General features: G+C 39.8%; 3 protein-coding genes across 3 annotated transcripts; 1 reads left to right on the plus strand and 2 right to left on the minus strand.

Annotated features, from left to right (window-relative positions):
• The first annotated feature begins 1,176 nt into the window (after nucleotides 1–1,176).
• LOC138941765 (uncharacterized) lies at nucleotides 1,177–2,376 on the plus strand. Its single transcript, XM_070311652.1, has one exon. It carries the CDS (start codon nucleotides 1,177–1,179, stop codon nucleotides 2,374–2,376), a length of 1,200 nt encoding a protein of 399 aa, XP_070167753.1.
• Nucleotides 2,377–9,340: 6,964 nt separating this feature from the next.
• LOC138941766 (uncharacterized) lies at nucleotides 9,341–9,919 on the minus strand. Its single transcript, XM_070311653.1, has one exon. The coding sequence runs from the start codon at nucleotides 9,917–9,919 to the stop codon at nucleotides 9,341–9,343; it is 579 nt and encodes a 192-aa protein (XP_070167754.1).
• Nucleotides 9,920–10,805: 886 nt separating this feature from the next.
• Nucleotides 10,806–12,958, minus strand: LOC138941768 (putative protein tag-278). Its single transcript, XM_070311654.1, has 5 exons — nucleotides 12,496–12,958; nucleotides 12,273–12,344; nucleotides 11,578–12,170; nucleotides 11,141–11,295; nucleotides 10,806–11,055 (listed from the first exon to the last, which is right to left on the minus strand). Exons 1-5 carry the CDS (start codon nucleotides 12,956–12,958, stop codon nucleotides 10,806–10,808), a joined length of 1,533 nt encoding a protein of 510 aa, XP_070167755.1.
• Between the last annotated feature and the right edge of the window lie 10,521 nt (nucleotides 12,959–23,479).

Here is a 23,479-nt window from a genome sequence, read left to right on the forward strand (position 1 = left end):
AGATCGAGTACAATCGCACGTCCTTTCAAACTTACGATCAAAGCATCTGCGGACAATTGTGTCTGCGGTTTCTCCGAACGGTCGACGACAATCGGTGTGAATTTAAAGCCTGACGATGCGCCGTTAAGACTCAGTATTCGTTAAACAGTTTTGTCGACATGTCTATGACATTCACGCTAACCGGGAAGAGTAGCGTCCTCGCGGCACACTACCATCCAGCTGTTGATTTGAGCGACGGTGATTACGAGCTCGGTCTAACTAATTTTGAAACTTATCATACGATATCGAACGTAAATTCCTCGAATAATACATTTTATTTCGATGAGGATGACACGGAAATTACGATTCCCGAGGGATCGTACGAGATACACGCAATACACGAGTTTTTGAAACGTGCAATTTCACGGAAACGCCCGCGACGCGTAGTTCGCTCCGGCAATCGTGTCGACAAACGCGGTGATATCACGTTGATATCGCGAGAGGAGACCGTTCAAGCGAACGGTGACGAAGACGAGACTGTAGAATACCCGATAGTGCTCCGTGCTAATTACAATACGATGAATAGCGAGATCAAGTGCGCATTAAGAGTAAACTTTAACAAACCCAACAATATTGGATCGCTGCTGGGATTCTCGTCGAAGCGTATATTGCAGCCGAAACAGTGGCATCAATCGGACATACCGATTAATATCATCAACGTAAACATTATCCGCGTAGAGTGTAACGTGACCGCGGGTGCATTCAGCAACGGCAAACGCGTTCATACGATACATGAATTTTCACCAAGCGTTCCGCCAGGATATAAGATATCGGAAACGCCGGCGCAGATCATTTACCTGCCGATCATCGCGCGGAGCATTACGGATCTAACAATACGCGTCGCGGATCAAGATGGACGATTGCTCGATTTTCGAGGAGAAGAGATTACCATCAGATTGCACGTACGACGGCGACAAAATTAGCGTGCGATACATGCTCGTGTTGAACGACTCGAAACACGCGAAAGATAATAATATCTTTACGGTACCGATTGATAATATCATCCGATTATCATCATCATCATCATCATCATCATCATCATTAGGTTGCGCTAAAAAGATCAGAAAGAAGCTCAACGTATCGAACGTTAAATTTTTACAATCTTTGGGATTCGCGGTGCGAAATATCTAAGAAAACATGACCGATATCCTTAATATCGGAGGTGAGCCGGTCTTTGACGATCGTATCGTCAAGATCGAGACTCACACGTACAACCCGTACGCCAATACGACGTTTGAGCACAGCGATGAGATACGAATACCCATACAACAACAGGATCTGTATACTTTGCCGTATGAGAGTTTTCTGTACATCGAGGGAAAATTAGTGATAAACAAACCAGCTGAAGGGTTTGATGTTGTACTGGGGAATAATTGCGTCGCGTTCATGTTTGATGAGATTCGATACGAACTCGACGGTGTGGAGATTGATCGTAGCAGAAATGTGGGAATAACCAGCACACTCAAGAACTATGTAACGATATCATCCGATAGAACCGTGATTATGAAAAACGCCGGCTGGGATTCGCCTATTAACACGAATGGATACTTTAATTTTTGCGTACCGCTCTACATGTTATTGGGATTTTGCGAGGATTACAGGCGCGTGGTGATTAACGCTCGTCATGAATTGATCTTAATAAGATCGCGCAACGATAACAATTGCTTGATTGGAAATTTGGTGTTGGAGCCTGTGATCGACATATTCAAGATACAATGGCGAATGCCGCACGTCGTATTGAACGAGATTAACAAGTTATCGATGCTGCGCGCCTTGGAAAGCGGACAATACCTCAGTATGGGTTTCCGCTCGTGGGATCTGTACGAATTTCCGCTATTGCAGCGTACAACCAAACATTCGTGGCCCATTAAGACCGCGACTCAGCTGGAAAAGCCGCGATACGTTGTTTTCGTTCTGCAGACAGGTCGGAAGAACGTCATGTCCGAGGATACGAGTCGATTCGACGACTGCAAATTGACCAACGTGAAACTCTATCTGAACTCGGAATGTTATCCGTACGACGATATGAATCTGGATTTCGATAAAAACAGATGGTCGATTTTGTACGACACGTATCAACGTTTCTGCAAAAATTATTACGGATACGAGTATCTCGAGCCGAGTCTCACCGTCACGCAATTTTTACAAAACGGTCCGTTCGTGATCATCGATTGCTCTCGACAAAACGAATCGGTCAAGAGCGCAACTGTGGATGTGAGATTGGAATTCGAGTGTAAGGAGAACGTGCCGCCGAATACCACAGCGTACTGCCTCATCATACACGATCGCGTGATTCAGTACAACCCGTTGACCAATGTTGTGCGCAAAATCACCTAAGTGTGGGGGGAGGGGAGAATGAGATGATATAAAATCTATAATACATCAGGATCAATCGCAGTCTTCTTCTTCTCAACGTGCTGATATAAAAAAAAAAAACGTCATGTCCGTACCAACGTTCGTGGACCTACAAGGATTCTTCGTCGGGATGAAATTTGTCGTAAAGGAGGTGGCGGTGCTGAGAAAGGGGACCGTTCTGGCGCATTACATTTTTACATACCCCCTACCATGGAATCTCCTCACAAAATCCGACAAATCGTGTGCTTCCTGGCTGATCGCGAATCATCATGGATTACGATGGGAAAACGGAAACGTACCGTACAGCATGGCTAAACGCTTGATTACATCAGCCGTGCTTGGAACAGAAGAGGATGGCGATACGTCGACTCTCGTGTACGTCAAGGGATGCCAGAAACGAGAATGGCTGGTGAATTTACTTGAGAATTATGCGAGAGAAAACCTAATCATCGAGACTTTGGATGCTGATTATGAAGATTTGAATCTTTAAATAATCTAGATGTTACTAATACTATACGATGTGGAAAACATGTTAAGAATTGCGCATTACAGAATGTATTAAAAATATTTAACTGGTGGTTGCAACGTTAAAAAAAAATATTTTTATAAATAAAATGTGTAAACGTATTTAAAGTTTTTTATTCTCCCCACTCCTTTCCTCGCAAGTTGTTTCTAAGAATTCTTTTAACATTGATCGTTGCCCCTTCTCCTAAATTTTCTGAGCATTAATCTCCCACCACATCATATTTTTGAAAATAAGCGTATTATCGGTTAGTTTTTACACGATCAGTGTCGCGTCAACCGTTCTACTTCTCATAACTTAGAGAAATGTACTCCGCCGAAGGAAACAGCAACGGTGGCAGACGCATGAATTATTACGTTCCTCGAGATGAAATTAGGCCGTACAAGAAACCGCTTGATTTGTAAGTATCACAAATTTTCATATATATATATATATATATATATATTTTATGTTTTTTTTCCATGCTATTTCATATTTAATCGTATTTTTCAGACACGGTAAATCTCGTTGTATACCACGTATTTTGGTACGCAGATTCGCTTTGACGCGCACTGCGTATAAATACTTGGATATTGGAATCAGCGTTGAATCACAGCGTGGAATCACATCTTACGTGGAATTACATCTCGGCGATAATCGAGGCAATCAAATCGTATTATCTATTGACACATGGGAATCGCTAATGCTGAAACGAGCGGACGTTGAACTACTTGTGCAAACGCCCAATCATACACCAATATGGATTAACGATTTAACAATCGAGATTGTTAAAATACACGATACGAGTGTTGTAAAACTTACGTTACGCGATTCTTGCTTGTACATAAAACCGTCAACTATATTTTTCTTATTCGAACTCGAACACTGTGTTAATCATGAATATTTGAAGCTGTGTGAGAATTTAGAAGCTGTAAATGAGAGTTTCAATCGATTTGTCGTTAATTTGCAAGGTAATATGTTTGGCGCCGAGAAAGATAATGCTGTTAAAATCTTGCGCGATGTTTTTGATAAAACATCTATCATAGATTAGCGAACTATTAGCTTATGCTGTGGATGAAATTTTGTCTGAAACCTTGAGACGAGGTGATGTATTTTAACATAAATAAATGTGCTAAAAAAAAATGAAAAGAAAAAAATGTTTATTTCTTTCGCTTCCCTTCCCCGCATATAAGATAGATATGTAACTGTGGCGCGACCGGGTGAGAGAAGGATAGCGCGAGGTGTTCGCGAGGAAAAGGAAAGCATTCCGCGCCGATTCGGTCGCACGTGCAATTTTGCGAGACGCTATTTGTTCATAATATAATATAAATATAATAACCCGCCTTTGTAATACACCGCGCCGATTCGGCCGCACGTGCAATCTTACGAGACACTATTTGTTTGTAATATAATATAAATACAATATAATATAAATTTGAGGATCCGGACATCGGCACCCATCTTTGTAATACATACGCGCCGATTCGGCTGCATGTGTAATCTTGCGAGACGCTATTTGTTTATAATATAATATAATATAAATATAATATAATATAAATTCGAGGATCCGGACATCGGCACCCACCTTTGTAATACATAAGCCGATTATAAACATATCCCGACCCCCAATAAACCCATCTTTCTAGAAAAAATGAAAAGGATAATGGTTTTTTTCGTTTCTGTTTGAAAAACTATATTACCTTGTCGGCATTCCCCCGCGCCGCCAAAATCCCCCTCCGCCCGCGTGACGTCATGCCCCCTCGCCCACACGGTTTCCCCTCGCCCCGCATACCCCTCGGAGGATCTGCGTTAGAACTCTCCTAGTTCTACTACTGAAAACAACATAAAAACATTTGTATAAAAAAATTGTAACATAAAATTAATCTTTAAATAGAATTTAGAATTATTACAATACTTGAACATACACATTATATGTATATGATGCACATAGTATTTAGTACTCATATAATATTTTTGTTATAAAGAAATGGACAGACATGGGCAAAAAGAGAGAGAGAGAGAGAGTAGGAATGAGTAAGCGAGGGAATGGCTGTACAACGATATATCGATTAATAATTCATATCAGTCGCTAAACATTAATGAGCATAAAGTATTGCTACGGAGAAAGATCCAACTATTTTACTTTTTTTTTCTTACTTTTTTTCTTACTTACTTACTATAGACACTTGCTCACTTACACTCATATCTTCTATCTCTTTGCCCATTCTTCTCTGTCCATCTCTTTCTGATCCGAGCATACTATATGTGTGTTATATATTATCTATATGCGATCTATTCGTGAACTGGTTGTAAATATTTCATACCAGATGCGATTTGCATGTGCGCTCTAAATATTGCCGAAAGATTTAATCCCAGAAGCGATCTTTTCGTGAACTGGTTGTAAATATTTCATACTAGATGCGGTTTGCATGTGCGCTCTAAATATTGCCGAAATATTTGATCCCAGAAACGATCTTTTCGTGAACTGGTTGTAATTATTTCATACCAGATGCGGTTTTGCATAATATATTTTGCATTATTATTTGCTTTCCATTATATCTATTTAGCAAACAAGTCATAAATTGTGACTTGTAGAAAATTATACACAAATATTGCTAATATCCTTTATATATATATATATATATATATATATATATATATGTATGTATGTATAAACATATAATGCGCTGCAATGTCATTTTATTTTCATAACGTTATAATGTTCAATAAAGATACAAATTATAATCAAACAACAACGTGTTTTAATTTTACAATGATCATATGTAACATGTATATTTCTATATATACAACGTTTGTATTTTTTTTTATTTATTAGTGTTTTGTTGTGAACAAACTTTTAATCCCATGTCGTGTATATATTCATATATATATATATATATATATATATATATATATATATATATATGTGTGTGTGTGTGTGTGTGTGTGTGTGTGTGTGTGTGTGTGTGTGTGTGTGTGTGTGTGTGTGTGTGTGTGTGTGTGTTACAGTAAATATACTAATTTGATAAAATTAAATACATTCACAAGCAACGTAATTTAAACTTTTACCAGTAGAAACATACATTTTCTACTACAATATATTGTAGCAAATATATACATTGTCTAGTAAATGAATACATTTATCAGAAATAGAAATTTTTATATTTAGGTGATACTTTTGCTGAAATCCTATCGTAAATCATACATTGGCTAGTAAGTACATACACTTACTAAATTTACGCTTTTACTATATTATATATATATATATATATATATATATATATATATAGTATATAGGATGTAGCTTTTTGTAGAGTTTTGTTTTGATTGCTTGTAATGGACAATAAATGTCATTGTACAAACATGCTTTGAGAATAAAAAATTAATTTTCCAAAAATATAAATAGATGATTGTTGATATTTTCAAAACATTTCACAGGATTCTAATAGCGGAGAAAATTATAGTAAACTCTCGCTTAAAAGAATCTCGTGCTTTGTTAATCAATTCTTTTCTAGTGCTCCATGACAGATCTGCTGTGCAAATTACTATAGATGCGTAGGATATGTGGCTCTCAGTTCTGTTATATCTGAAATAGGCGTTAAAAAATGTTAATAAATAGCATAATATATTAGAATTTCATATACAGAATTCTTTCACGGAACTGATGGAGATATTGCACAAAATACCATGATATGCTATCTATAACAAAGATATGATTCATCACTGAAAATAAGAAAGATCTATTACTTCTTGGACTATTGCTAGGAATATCATTAAACTGCATTTGTGTCTTATTTCGAAGTATTTAAATACACAATACTTACTGAAATTGATGTATCTATTTGAAGCTCAAAGAAGAATTTATCTCAGATGAAAATTACAATTAATTTAACTTTATATTTAACTGATATGTTTTCTTACTTCCTGATTACATTACGTTGTGTTTGTTACGTGTGCAATGACACCGACCGGAAAAAAAGATTTGTAGAATTTACAGTCAAGTTTGACTTTTTAAAAATAAAAAATTAATTATTACGCTGTGTCATTACAAGAGGTTAGGAAATCTGTCATAATAACTATGTCCAAGGCAAATATACAAAACGGTATAATAAAATTATTAATTATTATTTATGGACAGCACGTACCATATAAAAAGTAGAAATATGTTTATAATTATAAGCTTTTTCATCTTTTTCTAATTATAAGCGATTACAGCAAATCTGACAGCAAGCAATCACAGTTGTAACAGCCTTTTCAACAGTCAGAATGTATGAATATTCAGATGCGATACGCTTGATTGAAATGTGCGCAAAAGAAATGTGCGTAAAAGAAATGTGCGCAAAAGAAATGTGCGCGAAAGAACTGTGCGCGAAAGAAATGTGCGCGAAAGAAATGTGCGCGAAAGAACTGTGCGCGAAAGAAACGTGCGCGAAAGAAATGTGCGCGAAAGAACTGTGTGCAAACAAACTGTGTGTAAACGAACAGTAACAAACGTTTATTTACCAAATGAAATTAATAATAAATGTCAAAAAATTTCAAAATTATACATGCATACGTGCGTGTGTATGTATTCTAAATTATACAAAAATATGTGTTGTGTCCAAAAGCAACGTGTCCAATTGAACGGTGCGCAAATAAAATGTGTCTAAACGAACCGTGCGCAATTGAAATGTGTCCAATCGAACGGTGCGCAACTTTATGTGTCTAATATCACAGTGTGCAATTGCAACGTGTCCAATCGTACTGTGCGAAAATGAAGGCTTCTCTCTTTCCGCTCGCTACACACTCTTCGCTCGCGCTTTCCGCACTTTTCGCGCTTTTCGCGTTTTTCCGATCTTACGTCACTCTCGCACTTTCGTTTACGATTCGGATTTCTGACTCTATAATTCTGTTTTCTCGCGCACTACCTGCACTGTGCTGCCCTCTCCTTTCGGTTGTGGGTTGAGTAGTCCTGGCTTCATTCTCCAGTCTTTTTTTGGTTTCAAGAGACAGGTGTTGGCTCCATCTTGTCAGCTGATAGCCATCTTCTTCTTCTTCTTTCAGCTTGCCGCCCATCTCACGGCACGACAGCCGTCCCAAGAGAATGCCTAGTTCCTCGCTGTCGAGAATCATCGCCTCGACTTTAATCTTCTTCCGGAATATTTCCATTTCTACTTTTACCGCTCTGAATTTGACTTTCCTCTCTCTCTTCAGATACGCCGGTATATTTTTCGACTCCTTGATTCTTTCCAATACCCGTACGTTTCAATCTGTTTCACCGCTGCACTGGTTATGACATTGAATTCGCCTCTGTGGTCGATACGAACTTTCATGTTTATGCCTTCCACACGGCCCATGAAAAATGGAATTTGTTTCTCCCCGGAAACCAACTTGATCAATCGTGATATGTGCCTCATGCCCTTCTCACTGACCAGTGATTTTCGTTTTCTTGGGATTTTTCCTGTTCCACCATCGCTTGTTGTTGGGACTTCGTGCGTGTTATCGGCACTTTTTTGTTTTGCACTCAAGATCTGCATCTCTTCAGTAAGCTGCACCTCTTCCTGTTGCATTTTCTTCTGATTAGACATTTGCTGTATCTCCGCCACAAAGTCTTGAATTTCGCCTCTTTCTATCTTTCGGACTCTCTTTGAAGTTTTAATCATGTTTACTTCGACTTGATTGTTCAACATTGTTTCTCTATGTGGTTTTAATCGTCGAGAGTTAAATGTTCCAAGTGCGTTCCCCTCCAAGTCTTCCACTACGTAGGCGTTCTTGCGCACTTCGCAACGAATCCTGTGCGGTCCATTATACACTAAGTGTATTTTCCTTGTAAGTTTGCGATTTGCGTCACTTCGTCGATGGAGTTTGATCCACACTTTTGATCCTGCTTCGTACACCTCGGCCTCATCGTGCTTGTCGGTTTGCACTTTTCTTTGCTGTGCTCTCTTCTTCAGCATCCGCGTTGCTGTTTCTATTTTCTCGTTCAGAATTTCATCTGCTTCCGGTATTTCTTCTTCCTCGTTGATTTCCAATGGTTCCAGTCTATAATAGCTCCTCCACTCCCGGATGTAAATCTATCGGTCAGCACCCTGTGCTGCGATGCGTAGTTGAATTAATCGTTTTCTCCGCTCGCTCTACAATTCTGTCCCAGCTTGTCTGAGAATCATGCGCGTATACTCTTATGATATGCCCAATTTCCCGCATTACTCTCTCTACGGGGTTTGACTGTGGGTTGTACGGGGACGTTTTTCGGATAGAAAACCCCATACTGTTCGCAAAATCTCTCCATCTCGCTGTAACGAATTGCCCGCCGTTATCGGACAGTATTTCTTTCGGAATTCCGATTCTACCGAAATACTCAATTTGCAACGTGTCTATTATTGATTCGAGTTTCTGATTTTTTAGTGGATACAATTTCGTATATTTAGAAAATTGGTCCATAATCACAAGGATATACTTATTTCCTCACGCTGTTTTTGGCAATGGCCCAAACAGGTCAATTGATATAATCTCGCTCGGTTTTTCCGGTAAATTATAATATTCTACTCCACGAGTCGGCCTCGTGTAGTACTTAGTGGCTTGGCAAACGCAACACGATGCTACCACGTCTCTTGCTACGCGCTTGAGGTTCTGCACCGCGAAGTAACCGTTGATGAAATCTACTACCTTATCCGTGCCGAAGTGTAGAAGATACTCGTGCACCCTTTTGGTTAAGTGCCACTTAATGGTTTCAGGTATCACAATCCGCTCTCCCCTCGGTGTATTTACACGCACAAGATTGTCCTTGCACGGTAATTCATCCGGTGTTTCTGCGATTTGTCCCTGCAACTCCTCGTCCTCGCGCTGTCCCTCCGCGATTATGTCAGCCCATGTTGCCGTTTCCGTAACATCATTTGGCTTTCTAATAGCCGCTACGCGCTTTATTAAACCTTCTTTTTTAACAAACCCGTTTTTAATATTATTTCTCGACAACGTGTCCGCAATCTGGTTTTCGACACCCGGTATATGGCATATCTCTAATTCGAACTCTCCCAGGAACGCCATCCACCGCGCTATTCTAGAGCTATCGCCCGCGCACACTGACATGAACTTTAGTGCTCTGTGGTCTGAGTGTATTTTAATATGGCGTCCTAGCAGTGTCGTGTGCCACTTTCGTAACGCTTACACCAATGCTAGACACTCGATTTCTGTAACGGTGTAGTTAATTTCTGCATCCTTTAAGCTGCGACTCGTGTACGCTACCGTGTACCGTTTGTCCGGCTCGTTTGCTCGGCTTGTATTGGTAGAGTCGCACCCCCAAACCGTACTTTAACGCGTTTACGTACAATCCGAATTTTAAACCCGGCCTTATGATAAACAGGCACGGCGCCTCGCTAAACGCCCGCTTTATATCAGTAAACGAACGTTGAATTTCATCCATCCACTCAAATTTTCTATCTTTCCTTAGCAGATTTTCTAATGGTCTCGTCATCGACGCTAGATTTTTTATAAATCGGCGATACCAATTTATCAAACCTAGAAAAGCTTGAAGAGCCTTTTTGTTTTTAGGTCTTTCAAAAATCTGGATAGCTAATTTAGTGTCCATATTCATATCCGCTTTTACTTGGTCGAATATATGTCCCAAGAATTTAATTTCTCTCTTAAGGAATTCACATTTGTCTTTGTTTAGTCTAAATCCTACACTTTGCAGTTTTTCGAGCACATAATTTAAATGAAACAAATGCTCCTCGAGTGTACTTGACGCTATCAAAATGTCGTCAAGATATATTATTGTGAATGAGTCGCACTCATCACCTATCGCTTTTCGCATTGCCCTTGTAAAAGATGCACCTGCTGTTTTAAGGCCGAACGGCATTCTACGAAATACGTATGTTTGGTTGTCGAATTTGAACCCGGTAAATTGTTTATTGTCCGCAGTTAACGGGATTTGTCAAAAAGCCTTGGCCACGTCCAACGTAGTAAAGTATTTTTTATCACCGATTCTACGAAATACTTCGTCGATCATTGGCGGTTGATCGTGATCGTTTAGCATTTTCTTATTGACTTCCCGCGCGTCCAAGCACAATCTTATTTCACCGGTCTTTTTGACTACTACCACCAGTGGATTTACGTATTGCGTAGATGCTCGCTCTATAATGCCATCGCTCTCAAGTGTAAGTAGATGCTCCTTCACCTTACACCTGTGTATTTCGGGTACCGGATGTCTTTGATCTGAACGCTTTTTCCGAATTTACTTTTATTTTATGCGCGTAATGCGTTACGCACCCTACTTCGTTTTTAAACAATTCCGCATATCTAGCTAGAATTTCGTTCATTTGTACTTGCGCGTCTTCCACGGTTATCGCGTTAAGTGTAATTTTTTGCACTTTGCTTTCCGAAAAGTGTACTAAAAAGTTCTTCCCGCACTTTAGCGTAGCGGTCTGTTCGGAAAGAAAATCCATTCCCAAAATCATATCATACGACAAATTTCTCACTACGTATAACTCATACGTGAAGTTTCTCTCGTTTATGGCAAAGCTGATTTGAATTCTGTTCGCGACTAACTGTCCGTGATCTGAAAACGCTCCCACCAGCGATAACTTTTTTATCGGTATTATGCGCATAGTTACACCCTCGCTCGTTAATCTGTCGTATATGTCTTTCGTGATTAGCGAAATCTGAGACCCTGTGTCAATTAGAGTTTTTATTTTTAACTTCCCTACCTCTACCGACACATATGGAGTTGATTTTCTACATATCCTATTTTGAACCTCTTCCGTGATCTCATCTATGTCGCGTAATATCTCCTGTGTGAGTATTATCGCGATTTCATTAATGTTATCTTCGTTATCAGACTCAGTTTTCTCTACGCTACCCTCTATCGCCGCTATTTTTCTACGAGATGAGAAATCCACGTCCGTTGCTTTTGGTTTAGCCCGAATTTTATTCGCACTATTTTTAAACGGAACTATCTCCCTTGTTTTAACCTTGCTATCGCTCTCCGGCAACTCCTCAACTGTAAGCGTATTCTTTTTATAAATTCTACCGTTATCCTGGATAGATTTTTCTGGTCTGTACACGTTCGATCCGGCGCTATCGCGTCCGAAATCCGATCTCCTTATGTCGTACGATTTCGTCAGCTCACTCGCACGCGCGTTCGCGTTATCGCGATGGTAATCTGATACGTCTCTTGTTTGCGTTCTTGCCGCTCCTTTGTTGAACGATCTTCGCGATCGTTTTTGCTCGTATTCGATATCGTCTAATAATGTCACGAAATCTTCTATCGTTCTAACGGTAGCTGGTCTGATTTCGCGCGCTATATTTATCCCGAAATGTCGTTAAATTAGAAGGGGATTATAACTTTCGGCATACATTTCTTCCCGGAATCGCGCCTGTTGCTCATCCCCCCAGAAATAACCTTTAAAGGATTGTTTCGCCTCTTCAATATCCTCTAGTTCGCGTACTTCAAACCAATTCGACGGCGGTGCCTCTCAAACAACACCCAAAATAATATAATTGTTCCGCGTATCCTACCTCTTTGTATTCCGCCATTTTTTCGAAAAGATTCAAGAATTTCATGGGGTTTTGCGGATCGTTCCGCCCTGAAAAACGTAAATCCTCGAACAGGTTTCTCAACCAACCCCCTTTCGGCAATTTCGCGTTCACAACGGTATTTTCACCCACTTTAAACGTCGGACGCGCAGAATCTGCCGTATCTCGCGACGTTGCATCGCGATTTCTTTCTTCGGGTCTGATTCCGCTTTCGCGCGTCTCCAGCCTCTCTAACCATTTACGAATTTCGCGAAATGATTTCGAATTTCTTTCGTCGGCTCGCGAGTTTTCCGCCGAACTATTCGCTTCGCACTCGCTTTTCTGCCGCCTCTCTATTTCTTCGATACGCTTGCGGAACCACTCGTTTTGTTCCTTCAACGTTTCTATTTCCAAATCGCGCTTCGCGATCTCAACTTCCGTACTTGCTTTCGCTTGCGCACGTGTATTAATTTTTTCTCTCGGTTTGACCGGTGATCTAAGAATCTTCGGCCTAAATTCTACGGACTCGCGTGTCTCGCTCGCGCCTGATTCGTTTTCGCGTCTCTCACTCATCTCGGTATATCGATTCACTCGCGAATATCTCTTAATCGGCACTTCGATCGTACTCGCTACCGCGTTACTGCGTCACTTAGAAACGTGTTTGTCGGCCCGACACGATTATCTCGCGCAAAATCCGCGTTTCACTATCTATAACTTGCAACACTTTTAATGGTAACGTCCGGTCGTCAATTTTGAATGAGGAACTTTCTGTCGTTACCTTCGATTTACCTGTTCGCGCCTACGGAAAGTACATTTATCGGACTTCGTGTTTAACGTGTAACTTCGTAGAACGTCGAATATTTTCCCGATATCGCGATAATTATACTGTAACCGGACAATGCCGGTCGAGATGGAGAGTATGCTACAAAATAAGGTTTTCCTACCTTTTTTATAGCGGTCGCCAGTTCGTTTAACCTCCAACGAACAAGGTGTAGCACTTTCGTCAGTTTTCTGTTCCTCCTACGACGAAGGTGTAGTCCTTTCCGACGCCTCTGCAATATGGCCTCCGGACAAATTCGTGCGTGTCTGTATGACGCAATTCCCTCAGGTACTGCAAAGTATCCTTTTCTCCTGAAAAGCTGCTAATTATCTTCCCTTTTTATGTTTCAGGTCGCCGCTTGATTTGATCGCCGCCCAAGGATTCGGACTACCAAATGGACACCGTTTGATGAAACGAGGAATTTGGACTTCACGGAACACAAAGGTAAGCAATAACTTTGCACTGTATTTTACTAATATATAAAATATATAATATATATTTTATATAATTTTATATAATTTTATGTAGTAATTCGTTGCCCTCATACGACTCAATAAGTAATACTTCCGTATGATAGAACGAGTAACTAGCAAACTTTTTTCACTCATAAATTGTACCACTTATCGAACTTTTACGAATTAATCTACGCACTTTATCGATAAATTGAATTTATTAACGATTATAACGGTTAATCACAACTACCGATTACTACCGATTAATTATTAAAATATCTCGAAGAAAGAAACGCGTTATTCGATGCGGAAACTGCGCGACGACAACAAGCAAGTTATATCGGTACTAGCGTTGCCGGCATGCCGGCTGCCGGCTGCCGAACAACTGAATGTATCACATTACGCGTGATCGACGCGGACGCTATCATGTGTCCCGTGATCGGCTAAAGCCTCCGACATTGTAAATTCGATAGTTTCGAAAACATAAAACTATAAAATATGAAAATATAATGACGTATAATAACATCGTTTTTTTTAATAAATTAAGTTTATCGATAAAGTGCGTAGATTAATACGTAAAAGTTCGATAAGTGGTACAATTTGTGAGTAAAAAAAAATTTGCTAGTTACTCGTTGTATCACACGGAAATATTACTTATTGAGTCGTATAGGGGCAACGAATCTCTCCATACAAGGTAAGAGTCAGTGAGTGAGAAAGAGAGAATGTGTATTTGTGTGTATACGCGTATACGTTCTCTCTCACACATACACCCTATGTAGCAAACAGTCAATCGCAGCGAGCGCCTCACGTAATCACCAGTATGGGACGGTGAGTTGCTCCGCTCCTGCCTGCCTTGTGTACGCGGCCCGTAATTCGTTAACTATTTTGGCTTATAATTTAAAAACTAAGCCTCGGAAAAAATTTTGGTAAAGAAAAAATCGTCTTAGAATAGTGTCAAGTATATGACATTGTAAGGACAGAAGGTTGTTTTGAATCACCCTGTATACACGAAATAAAAAATATATTTAAATTGGGATTTAACTTAACTTTTGTTTTCTTTGTTTTAAATTTAGTATACAAACAGAACATATAATAGCAAAAAAAAATTGTAAAAGTGATATATGGCTTTACTTTATTAAAAATAATTCAGGTGGAAAATGTAAATACTGCTTGATAAATGTTAAAACTTCGGGCAATACCACAAACCTCCGTAATCATTTATTACGAAAACATGAAAATTTATATGAAGTAAGTAATGTGCCCAAAAAGCCGAAGAAAAATAAAACATCATATGGTGATGGTGATCGATAAGTGCATGTATGTGTGTGATGATTTATGTTTTTTATTAAAATAAAAATTGTTTGTGTTGTGTGCCTACAGATCAAGTTTTATTTTTTTTGTCTCTAATATGGTTATTTCATTGTTTTACAGACAATGACACGGTTTTTGACGGCCTCAAAAGAGAAAGAAAGTAATAAAGAACTTTATATTGATGTCGAAATGGAAATGGAAGAAGATACCATTTATACAGACAAATGTCTCAGTTCTCTTACATATTCTATAATTTCAAATCCTTCTAGCAGCTCTGCTTTCTTTGACGTTACATCAATAGTTTCTGAAAATTTAATATCTAAAACAATTCAGCCCCTCATATATACATGCCTGTCAAATATTAAAATGTATGTAGGTAGGTTAGGTTGTGACCGGACAATGTCGGTCGAGATGGAGAGTAAATTATTAAATAAGGTTCTTCCTACCTTTTCAGAACGGTCGCCAGTTCGTTTGACCTTCAACGAACAAGGTGTGGTTCTTTCCAACGCCTCTGCAAGATGGCCGCCGGACAAGTTCGTGCGTGTCTGTATGACGCAATTCCCTCAGGTACTGCGAAGTATCCCTTTTCCCCTGGAAAGCTGCTAATTATCTTTCCTTTTTGTTTCAGGATCGCCGTCCAAGGATTCGGACTACCAAATGGACACCGTTTGATAAAACGAGGAATTTAGACTTCACGGAACACAAAGGTAAGCAATAACTTTGCACGTTATTTGTAGATATATAAAATATATAATATATTTAAAATATAGACTTTTCTTTTACAGTCTTTTAGGAAAACCGCGCGTCTCCATCGCACGGAGATAACTAACGCGTATAAATATTATAAAATGTTATTAACTTAGCTATTTTCACTAGCTTTGATCACAATTAATCAGTCTTTGTGCTTAAGCTTCCTTAAGCCTATCACGAGTTTGCGTGTGCAAACTTTTAATCGTAATTCGACAAACGGCTAATAATTCCTATCCAGAACTCGTCAAGTCGGGAAAAGGCCTCGAGCCCCGCTCCGCATCGCCTTTTATACCAGGCTCTGCCCCACCATTGGAGTCCCCACTCTCGCTTGCGCATGCGCCGCATGCGTCATATACGCGAACTAAACTAAAACCTTATATCTAACTTAATAATACAAACATGCGTATGAACAAAACCTAAAGTATCATAATATAAACACAAAATCCTTCGAACGGTATGAACAAAACATAAAATAAACATAACTACCGTTACCGCGACTTCAAATATCAAACGAACTTAAAATAGTGTCGCAGTGTAGCACTTTCCGTCCAGGTGTACCTGTATCTGTTTTATTGCACTACATGTATGTGTTCCGGTGTCGAAAGTGTAACATTAAGTGCATATATGTTTTATCGGGGTGAAGTGTATGTTGTGTATGTTCGAGTGTCTTATAGCTAATATTTACACCTTCTTTAGCCCGCACGGTCAGCCATCTCCTCCGCCTTGTCCGAGCTGTCAATCCTCTCGAGCACCTTAATGGTCGTGCTCTGCCCTTTCGGTCCCTTGGCTTGCCTTTGTACACTCCTGTACCTAGGTTCCCCTCCCGGGGATCCTCCGGCGTCATTTTTCCCTTCCGGCTTCAAGGTTAGATAACAAAGCATTCTATCTTTATTTAAAGAAATTTTAGTAGAATTTATAATTTTTTTCTGTTATTTTAAATGGAGGTTCAAAAGCAGGAAAAATTATGAATGCTATTATTTATATGATCGCGAAAGACGACCTGCCGTTAAATACTACTACTAAACCAGGATTTCTAAATTTGATGAAAACTGTTACACCGCTGTATAAGGTTCCTAGTCGCATGACTGTTACTCAAATAATTGATGTAAAATATGACTCATTATTTCTAAAAATTAAAGAAAAAATGAAGGAAATTAATGCTATGTCTTTAACTACTGATATTTGGACGGACACTTTAAATACGAAGAGTTATCTTGGTTTGACTGGTCATTTTATTGATGAAGAAAAATTGCAATCCATTACGTTTGGTGTTACGGAACTTGAAGAACGGCATAATGCTGAGTATTTAAGTACAGTTTTTCAGAATATCTGCAGTAATTGAAACATAACACCATAAAAAATTAGTGCTGTAGTGACGGACAATGGATCCAACATTGTCAAAACAGTGGTAGATTTATATGGCAAAAATAAACACGCCATGTTCTGCCCATACATTAATTTTAATGACCAATAAGCCTTTTGATGAAAAAACTGGACTAAATTCAAACTGCTGCGATTTGTAAAAAATATTGTAAAATATTTTAAACATAGTGTGCAGGCAATGGTAAAATTCTTGTACAACGTCAAGGAAATAGAGGAATCACGTTTCACTGAAAACAGAGCTAAGATCGCCATGTACGCAAGTATCCTTCGTTCGGAACGCCTTAGCTACGTGCCGGCAAGTGAGATATGCAGACAATTTTTGTACAACGTCAAGGAAATAGAGGAAACACGTTCCTCTGCACACAGAGCAGTGATCGCTATGTACGCAAGTTTCCTTCGTTCGAAACATTTTAGTTACGTGTGTTTAAGTTAAATATGTAGAGAATAATTGTAAAACATCAAGGAAATTGATTAGAAACTCTTTTCAGCACACAGAGCTAAGATCGCTACGTACTCAAGTATCCTTCGTTCCGAACGACTTAGTTATGTGCCAACAAGTGAGATAAGCAGACAATTTTTGTACAACGTCAAGGAAATTGAGTAGAAACACTTCTCTGCACACAGAGCTAACATCGCTATGTGCGCAAGTTTCCTTCGTTCGGAACGTCTTAGTTACGTGTGTTTAACTTAGATATGTAGAAAATCCTTGTACAACGTCAAGGAATTAGAGGAATCACGTTTCTCTACACACAGAGCAGAGATCGCTATGTACGCAAGTCTCTTTCGTTTGGAACGTCTTATTTACATTTGTTTAAGTTAGATATGTAAAAAATTCTTGTATAACATCAAGGAAATTGCGTAGAAACGCTTCTCTGCACACAGACCAGAGATCGCTATGTACGCAAGTTTCCTTCGTTCGGAACGTCTTAGCTACGTGTCGGCAAGTGAGATATGTATAAAAATTCTTGTACAACGTCAAGGAATTAAAGGAATCACGTTTCTTTGCACACAGAGAAGAGATCGCTATTTACGCAAGATTCCTTCGTTCGGAACGTCTTAGTTACGTGTCGACATGTGAGATATGCAGAAGATTCTTGTGCAACATCAAGGAAACTGAGTAGGAACGCTTCTATGCACACAGACCAGAGATCGCTATGTACGCAAGTTTCCTTCGTTCGGAACGTATTAGATACGTGTCGGTTAGTGAGATATGCAAAAAATTCTTGTATAACATCAAGGAAATTGAGTAGAAACGCTTCTCTGCACACAGAGCAGGGATCGCTATGTACGCAAGTTTCCTTCGTTCGGAACGTCTTAGCTACGTGTCAGCAAGTGAGATATGTATAAAAATTCTTGTACAACGTCAAGGAACTAAAGGAATCACGTTTCTCTGCACACAGAGAAGAGATCGCTATGTACGCTAGTTTCTTTCATTCGGAACGTCTTAGCTACGTGTCGGCAAGTGAGATATGCAGAAAATTCTTGTACAACGTCAACGAAATAGAGGAATCACGTTTCTCTGAACACAGAGCTAAGATCGCTATGTACGCAAGTTTCATTCGTTCGGAACGTCTTAGTTACGTGTCGGCAAGTGAGATATGTAGAAAATTCTTGTGCAACGTTAAGGAAATAGAGGAATCACGTTTCTCTACACACAGAGCAGAGATCGCTATGTACGCAAGTTTCCTTCATTCGGAACGTCTTAGGTACGTGTCGGCAATAGAGATATGCAGAAAATTCTTGTATAACATCAAGGAAATTGAGTAGAAACGCTTCTCTGCACACAGAGCAGAGATCGCTATGTACGCAAGCTTCTTTCGTTCGGAACGTCTTAGCTACGTGTCGGCAAGTGAGATATGCAGAAAAGCCTTGTACAACGTCAAGGTAATAAAGGAATCACGTTTCTCTGAACACAGAGTTCAGATCGATATGTACGCAAGTTTCCTTCGTTCGGCACGCCTCAAATACGTGTCGGCAAGTGAGATATGCAGAAGATTCTTGTAGAACGTCAATGAACTAAAGGAATCACGTTTCTCTGCACACAGAGAAGATATCGCTATGTACGCAAGTTTCCTTCGTTCGGTACGTCTTAGTTACGTGTCGGAAAGTGAGATATGCAGAAGATTCTTGTAGAACGTCAATGAACTAAAGGAATCACGTTTCTCTGCACACAGAGAAGAGATCGCTATGTACGCAAGTTTCCTTCGTTCGGTACGTCTTAGTTACGTATCGATAAGTGAGATATGTAGAAAATTCTTGTACAACGTCAATGAACTAAAGGAATCACGTTCCTCTGCACACAGAGTAGAGATCGCTATGTACGCAAGTTTCCTTCGTTTCGAACGTCTTAGGTACGTGTCGGCAATTGAGATATGTAAAAACTTCTTGTATATCATCATGGAAATTGAGTAGAAACACTTCTCTGCACACAGATCTAAGATCGCTGTGTACGCAAGTTTTCTTCGTTCGGAACGTCTTAGTTACGTGTCGGTATGTGAGATATGTAGAAAATTCTTGTACAACGTCATGGAACTAAAGGAATCACGTTTCTCTGCACGCAGAGAAGATATCGATATGTACGCAAGTTTCCTTCGTTCGGAACGCCTTAGTTACATGTGTTTCAGTTAGATATGCAGAAAATTCTTGTGCAACATCAAGGAAATTGAGTAGAAACGCGTCTCTGCACACAGACCAAAGATCGCTATGTACACAGGTTTCCTTCGTTCGGAACGTCTTAGTTACATGTGTTTAAGTTAGATATGTAAAAAATTCTTGTATAACATCATGGAAATTGAGTAGAAAAACTTCTCTGCACACAGAGCTAAGATCGCTATGTACACAAGTTTCTTTCGTCCGGAATGTTTTAGCTATGTGTCCGCAAGTGAGATATGCAGAAAATTCTTGTACAACGTCAAGGAAATAGAGGAATCACGTATCTCTGGACACAGAGCTAAGATCGCTATGTACGCAAGTATCCCTCGTTCGGAACGCCTTAGTTACGTTTCGGCAAGTGAGATGTGCAGAAAATTCTTGTACAAGGTCAAGGAAACAGAGGAATCACGTTTCTCTAAACACAGAGCTAAGATCGCTATGTACGCAAGTTTCATTCGTTCGGAACGTCTTAGTTACGTATCGGCAAGTGAGATATGTAGAAAATTCTTGTGCAACGTTAAGGAAATAGAGGAATCACGTTTCTCTACACACAGAGCAGAGATCGCTATGTACGCAAGTTTCCTTCATTCGGAACGTCTTAGGTACGTGTCGGCAATAGAGATATGCTGAAAATTCTTGTATAACATCAAGGAAATTGAATAGAAACGCTTCTCTGCACACAGAGCAGAGATCGCTATGTACGCAAGCTTCTTTCGTTCGGAACGTCTTAGCTACGTGTCGGCAAGTGAGATATGCAGAAAAGCCTTGTACAACGTCAAGGTAATAAAGGAATCACGTTTCTCTGAACACAGAGCTTAGATCGATATGTACGCAAGTTTCCTTCGTTCGGCACGCCTCAAATACGTGTCGGCAAGTGAGATATGCAGAAAATTCTTGTGCAACATCAAGGAAATTGAGTAGAAACGCTTCTCTGCACACAGACCAGAGATCGCTATGTACGCTGGTTTCCTTCGTTCGGAACGTCTTAGTTACGTTTCGCAAAGTGAGATATGCAGAAGATTCTTGTAGAATGTCAATGAACTAAAGGAATCACGTTTCTCTGCACACAGAGAAGAGATCGATATGTACGCAAGTTTCCTTCGTTCGGAACGCCTTAGTTACATGTGTTTCAGTTAGATATGCAGAAAATTCTTGTGCAACATCAAGGAAATTGAGTAGAAACGCGTCTCTGCACACAGACCAAAGATCGCTATGTACACAGGTTTCCTTCGTTCGGAACGTCTTAGTTACATGTGTTTAAGTTAGATATGTAAAAAATTCTTGTATAACATCATGGAAATTGAGTAGAAAAACTTCTCTGCACACAGAGCTAACATCGCTATGTACGCAAGTTTCCTTCGTTCGGAACGTCTTAGTTGCATGTGTTTAAGTTAGATATGTAGAAAATTCTTGTACCGCATCATGGAAATTGAGCAGGAACACTTCTCTGCACACAGAGCACAGATCGCTATGTACGCAAGTTTCTTTCGTTCGGAACGTCTTAGCTACGTGTCGGCAAGTGAAATATGCAGAAAAATCTTGTACAACGTCGAGGAAATAGAGGAATCACGTTTCTCTAAACACAGAGCTAAGATCGCTATGTACGCAAGTTTCCTTCGTTTCGAACGTCTTAGGTACGTGTCGGCAATTGAGATATGTAAAAACTTCTTGTATATCATCATGGAAATTGAGTAGAAACACTTCTCTGCACACAGATCTAAGATCGCTGTGTACGCAAGTTTTCTTCGTTCGGAACGTCTTAGTTACGTGTCGGTATGTGAGATATGTAGAAAATTCTTGTACAACGTCAAGGAACTAAAGGAATCACGTTTCTCTGCACGCAGAGAAGATATCGATATGTACGCAAGTTTCCTTCGTTCGGAACGCCTTAGTTACATGTGTTTCAGTTAGATATGCAGAAAATTCTTGTGCAACATCAAGGAAATTGAGTAGAAACGCGTCTCTGCACACAGACCAAAGATCGCTATGTACACAGGTTTCCTTCGTTCGGAACGTCTTAGTTACATGTGTTTAAGTTAGATATGTAAAAAATTCTTGTATAACATCATGGAAATTGAGTAGAAAAACTTCTCTGCACACAGAGCTAAGATCGCTATGTACACAAGTTTCGGTCCTCCGGAACGTCTTAGTTACGTGTCAGTAAGTGAGATTAGTCGAAATTTCTTGTACGACAACAAGGAAATTGAGGAGAAACGCTTTTCTGCGCACAGAGTTGAGATAACTATGTACGCAAATTTCGGACGTCCGGAACGTCTTAGTTACGTGTCAGTAAGTGAGATTGGCAGAAAATTCTGGTACAACATCAAGGAAATTGAGGAGAAACGCTTTTCTGCGCACAGAGTTGAGATAGCAATGTACGCAGGTTTCGTTCGCTCGGAACGTCTTAGTTACGTGTCAGTAAGTGAGATTAGTCGAAAATGCTTATACGACATCAAGGAAATTGAGGAGGAACGCTTTTCTGCGCACAAAGTTGTGATAGCTATGTACGCAAGTTTCGGTCGTTCGGAACGTCTTAGTTACGTGTCAGTAAGTGAGATTAGTTGAAAATTCTTGTACAACATCAAGGAAATTGAGAAGAAACGATTTTCTGCGCACAGAGTTGAGATAGCTATGTACGCAAGTTTCGGTCCTCCGGAACGTCTTAGTTACGTGTCAGTAAGTGAGATTTGCAGAAAATTCTGGTACATCATCAAGGAAATTGAGGAGAAACGCTTTTCTGTGCACAGAGTTGAGATAGCTATGTACGCAGGTTTCGTTCGCTCGGAACGTCTTAGTTACGTGTCAGTAAGTGAGATTAGTCGAAAATGCTTATACGACATCAAGGAAATTGAGGAGGAACGCTTTTCTGCGCACAAAGTTGTGATAGCTATGTACGCAAGTTTCGGTCGTTCGGAACGTCTTAGTTACGTGTCAGTAAGTGAGATTAGTTGAAAATTCTTGTACAACATCAAGGAAATTGAGAAGAAACGATTTTCTGCGCACAGAGTTGAGATAGCTATGTACGCAAGTTTCGGTCCTCCGGAACGTCTTAGTTACGTGTCAGTAAGTGAGATTTGCAGAAAATTCTGGTACATCATCAAGGAAATTGAGGAGAAACGCTTTTCTGTGCACAGAGTTGAGATAGCTATGTACGCAAGTTTCGTTCGCTCGGAACGTCTTAGTTACGTGTCAGTAAGTGAGATTAGTTGAAAATTCTTGTACAACATCAAGGAAATTGAGAAGAAACGATTTTCTGCGCACAGAGATGAGATAGCTATGTACGCAAATTTCGGACGTCCGGAACGTCTTAGTTACGTGTCAGTAAGTGAGATTTGCAGAAAATTCTGGTACAACATCAAGGAAATTGAGGAGAAACGCTTTTCTGCGCACAGAGTTGAGATAGCAATGTACGCAGGTTTTGTTCGCTCGGAACGTCTTAGTTACGTGTCAGTAAGTGAGATTAGTCGAAATTTCTTGTACGACAACAAGGAAATTGAGGAGAAACGCTTTTCTGCGCACAGAGTTGAGATAACTATGTACGCAAATTTCGGACGTCCGGAACGTCTTAGTTACGTGTCAGTAAGTGAGATTGGCAGAAAATTCTGGTACAACATCAAGGAAATTGAGGAGAAACGCTTTTCTGCGCACAGAGTTGAGATAGCAATGTACGCAGGTTTCGTTCGCTCGGAACGTCTTAGTTACGTGTCAGTAAGTGAGATTAGTCGA

This window comes from Polyergus mexicanus, unplaced genomic scaffold (assembly GCF_030449975.1).
Source record: "Polyergus mexicanus isolate NDT 795.1 unplaced genomic scaffold, iyPolMexi1.0 SCAF_20, whole genome shotgun sequence".
NCBI classification, from domain to species: Eukaryota; Metazoa; Arthropoda; class Insecta; order Hymenoptera; family Formicidae; genus Polyergus; species Polyergus mexicanus.

Coding starts and splice junctions, on each gene's coding strand:
- LOC138941766 (XM_070311653.1), bottom strand. CDS start 9,919: ATGGCGTTCCTGGGAGAGTTCGAATTAGAGATATGCCATATACCGGGT.
- LOC138941768 (XM_070311654.1), bottom strand. CDS start 12,958: ATGAGTGAGAGACGCGAAAACGAATCAGGCGCGAGCGAGACACGCGAG. Junction 12,171..12,272: donor GGCGAAACAATCCTTTAAAG/GTTATTTCTGGG, acceptor GGATAAATATAG/CGCGCGAAATCAGACCAGCT. Junction 11,296..11,577: donor CTCCATATGTGTCGGTAGAG/GTAGGGAAGTTA, acceptor CTTTCCGAACAG/ACCGCTACGCTAAAGTGCGG.
- LOC138941765 (XM_070311652.1), top strand. CDS start 1,177: ATGACCGATATCCTTAATATCGGAGGTGAGCCGGTCTTTGACGATCGT.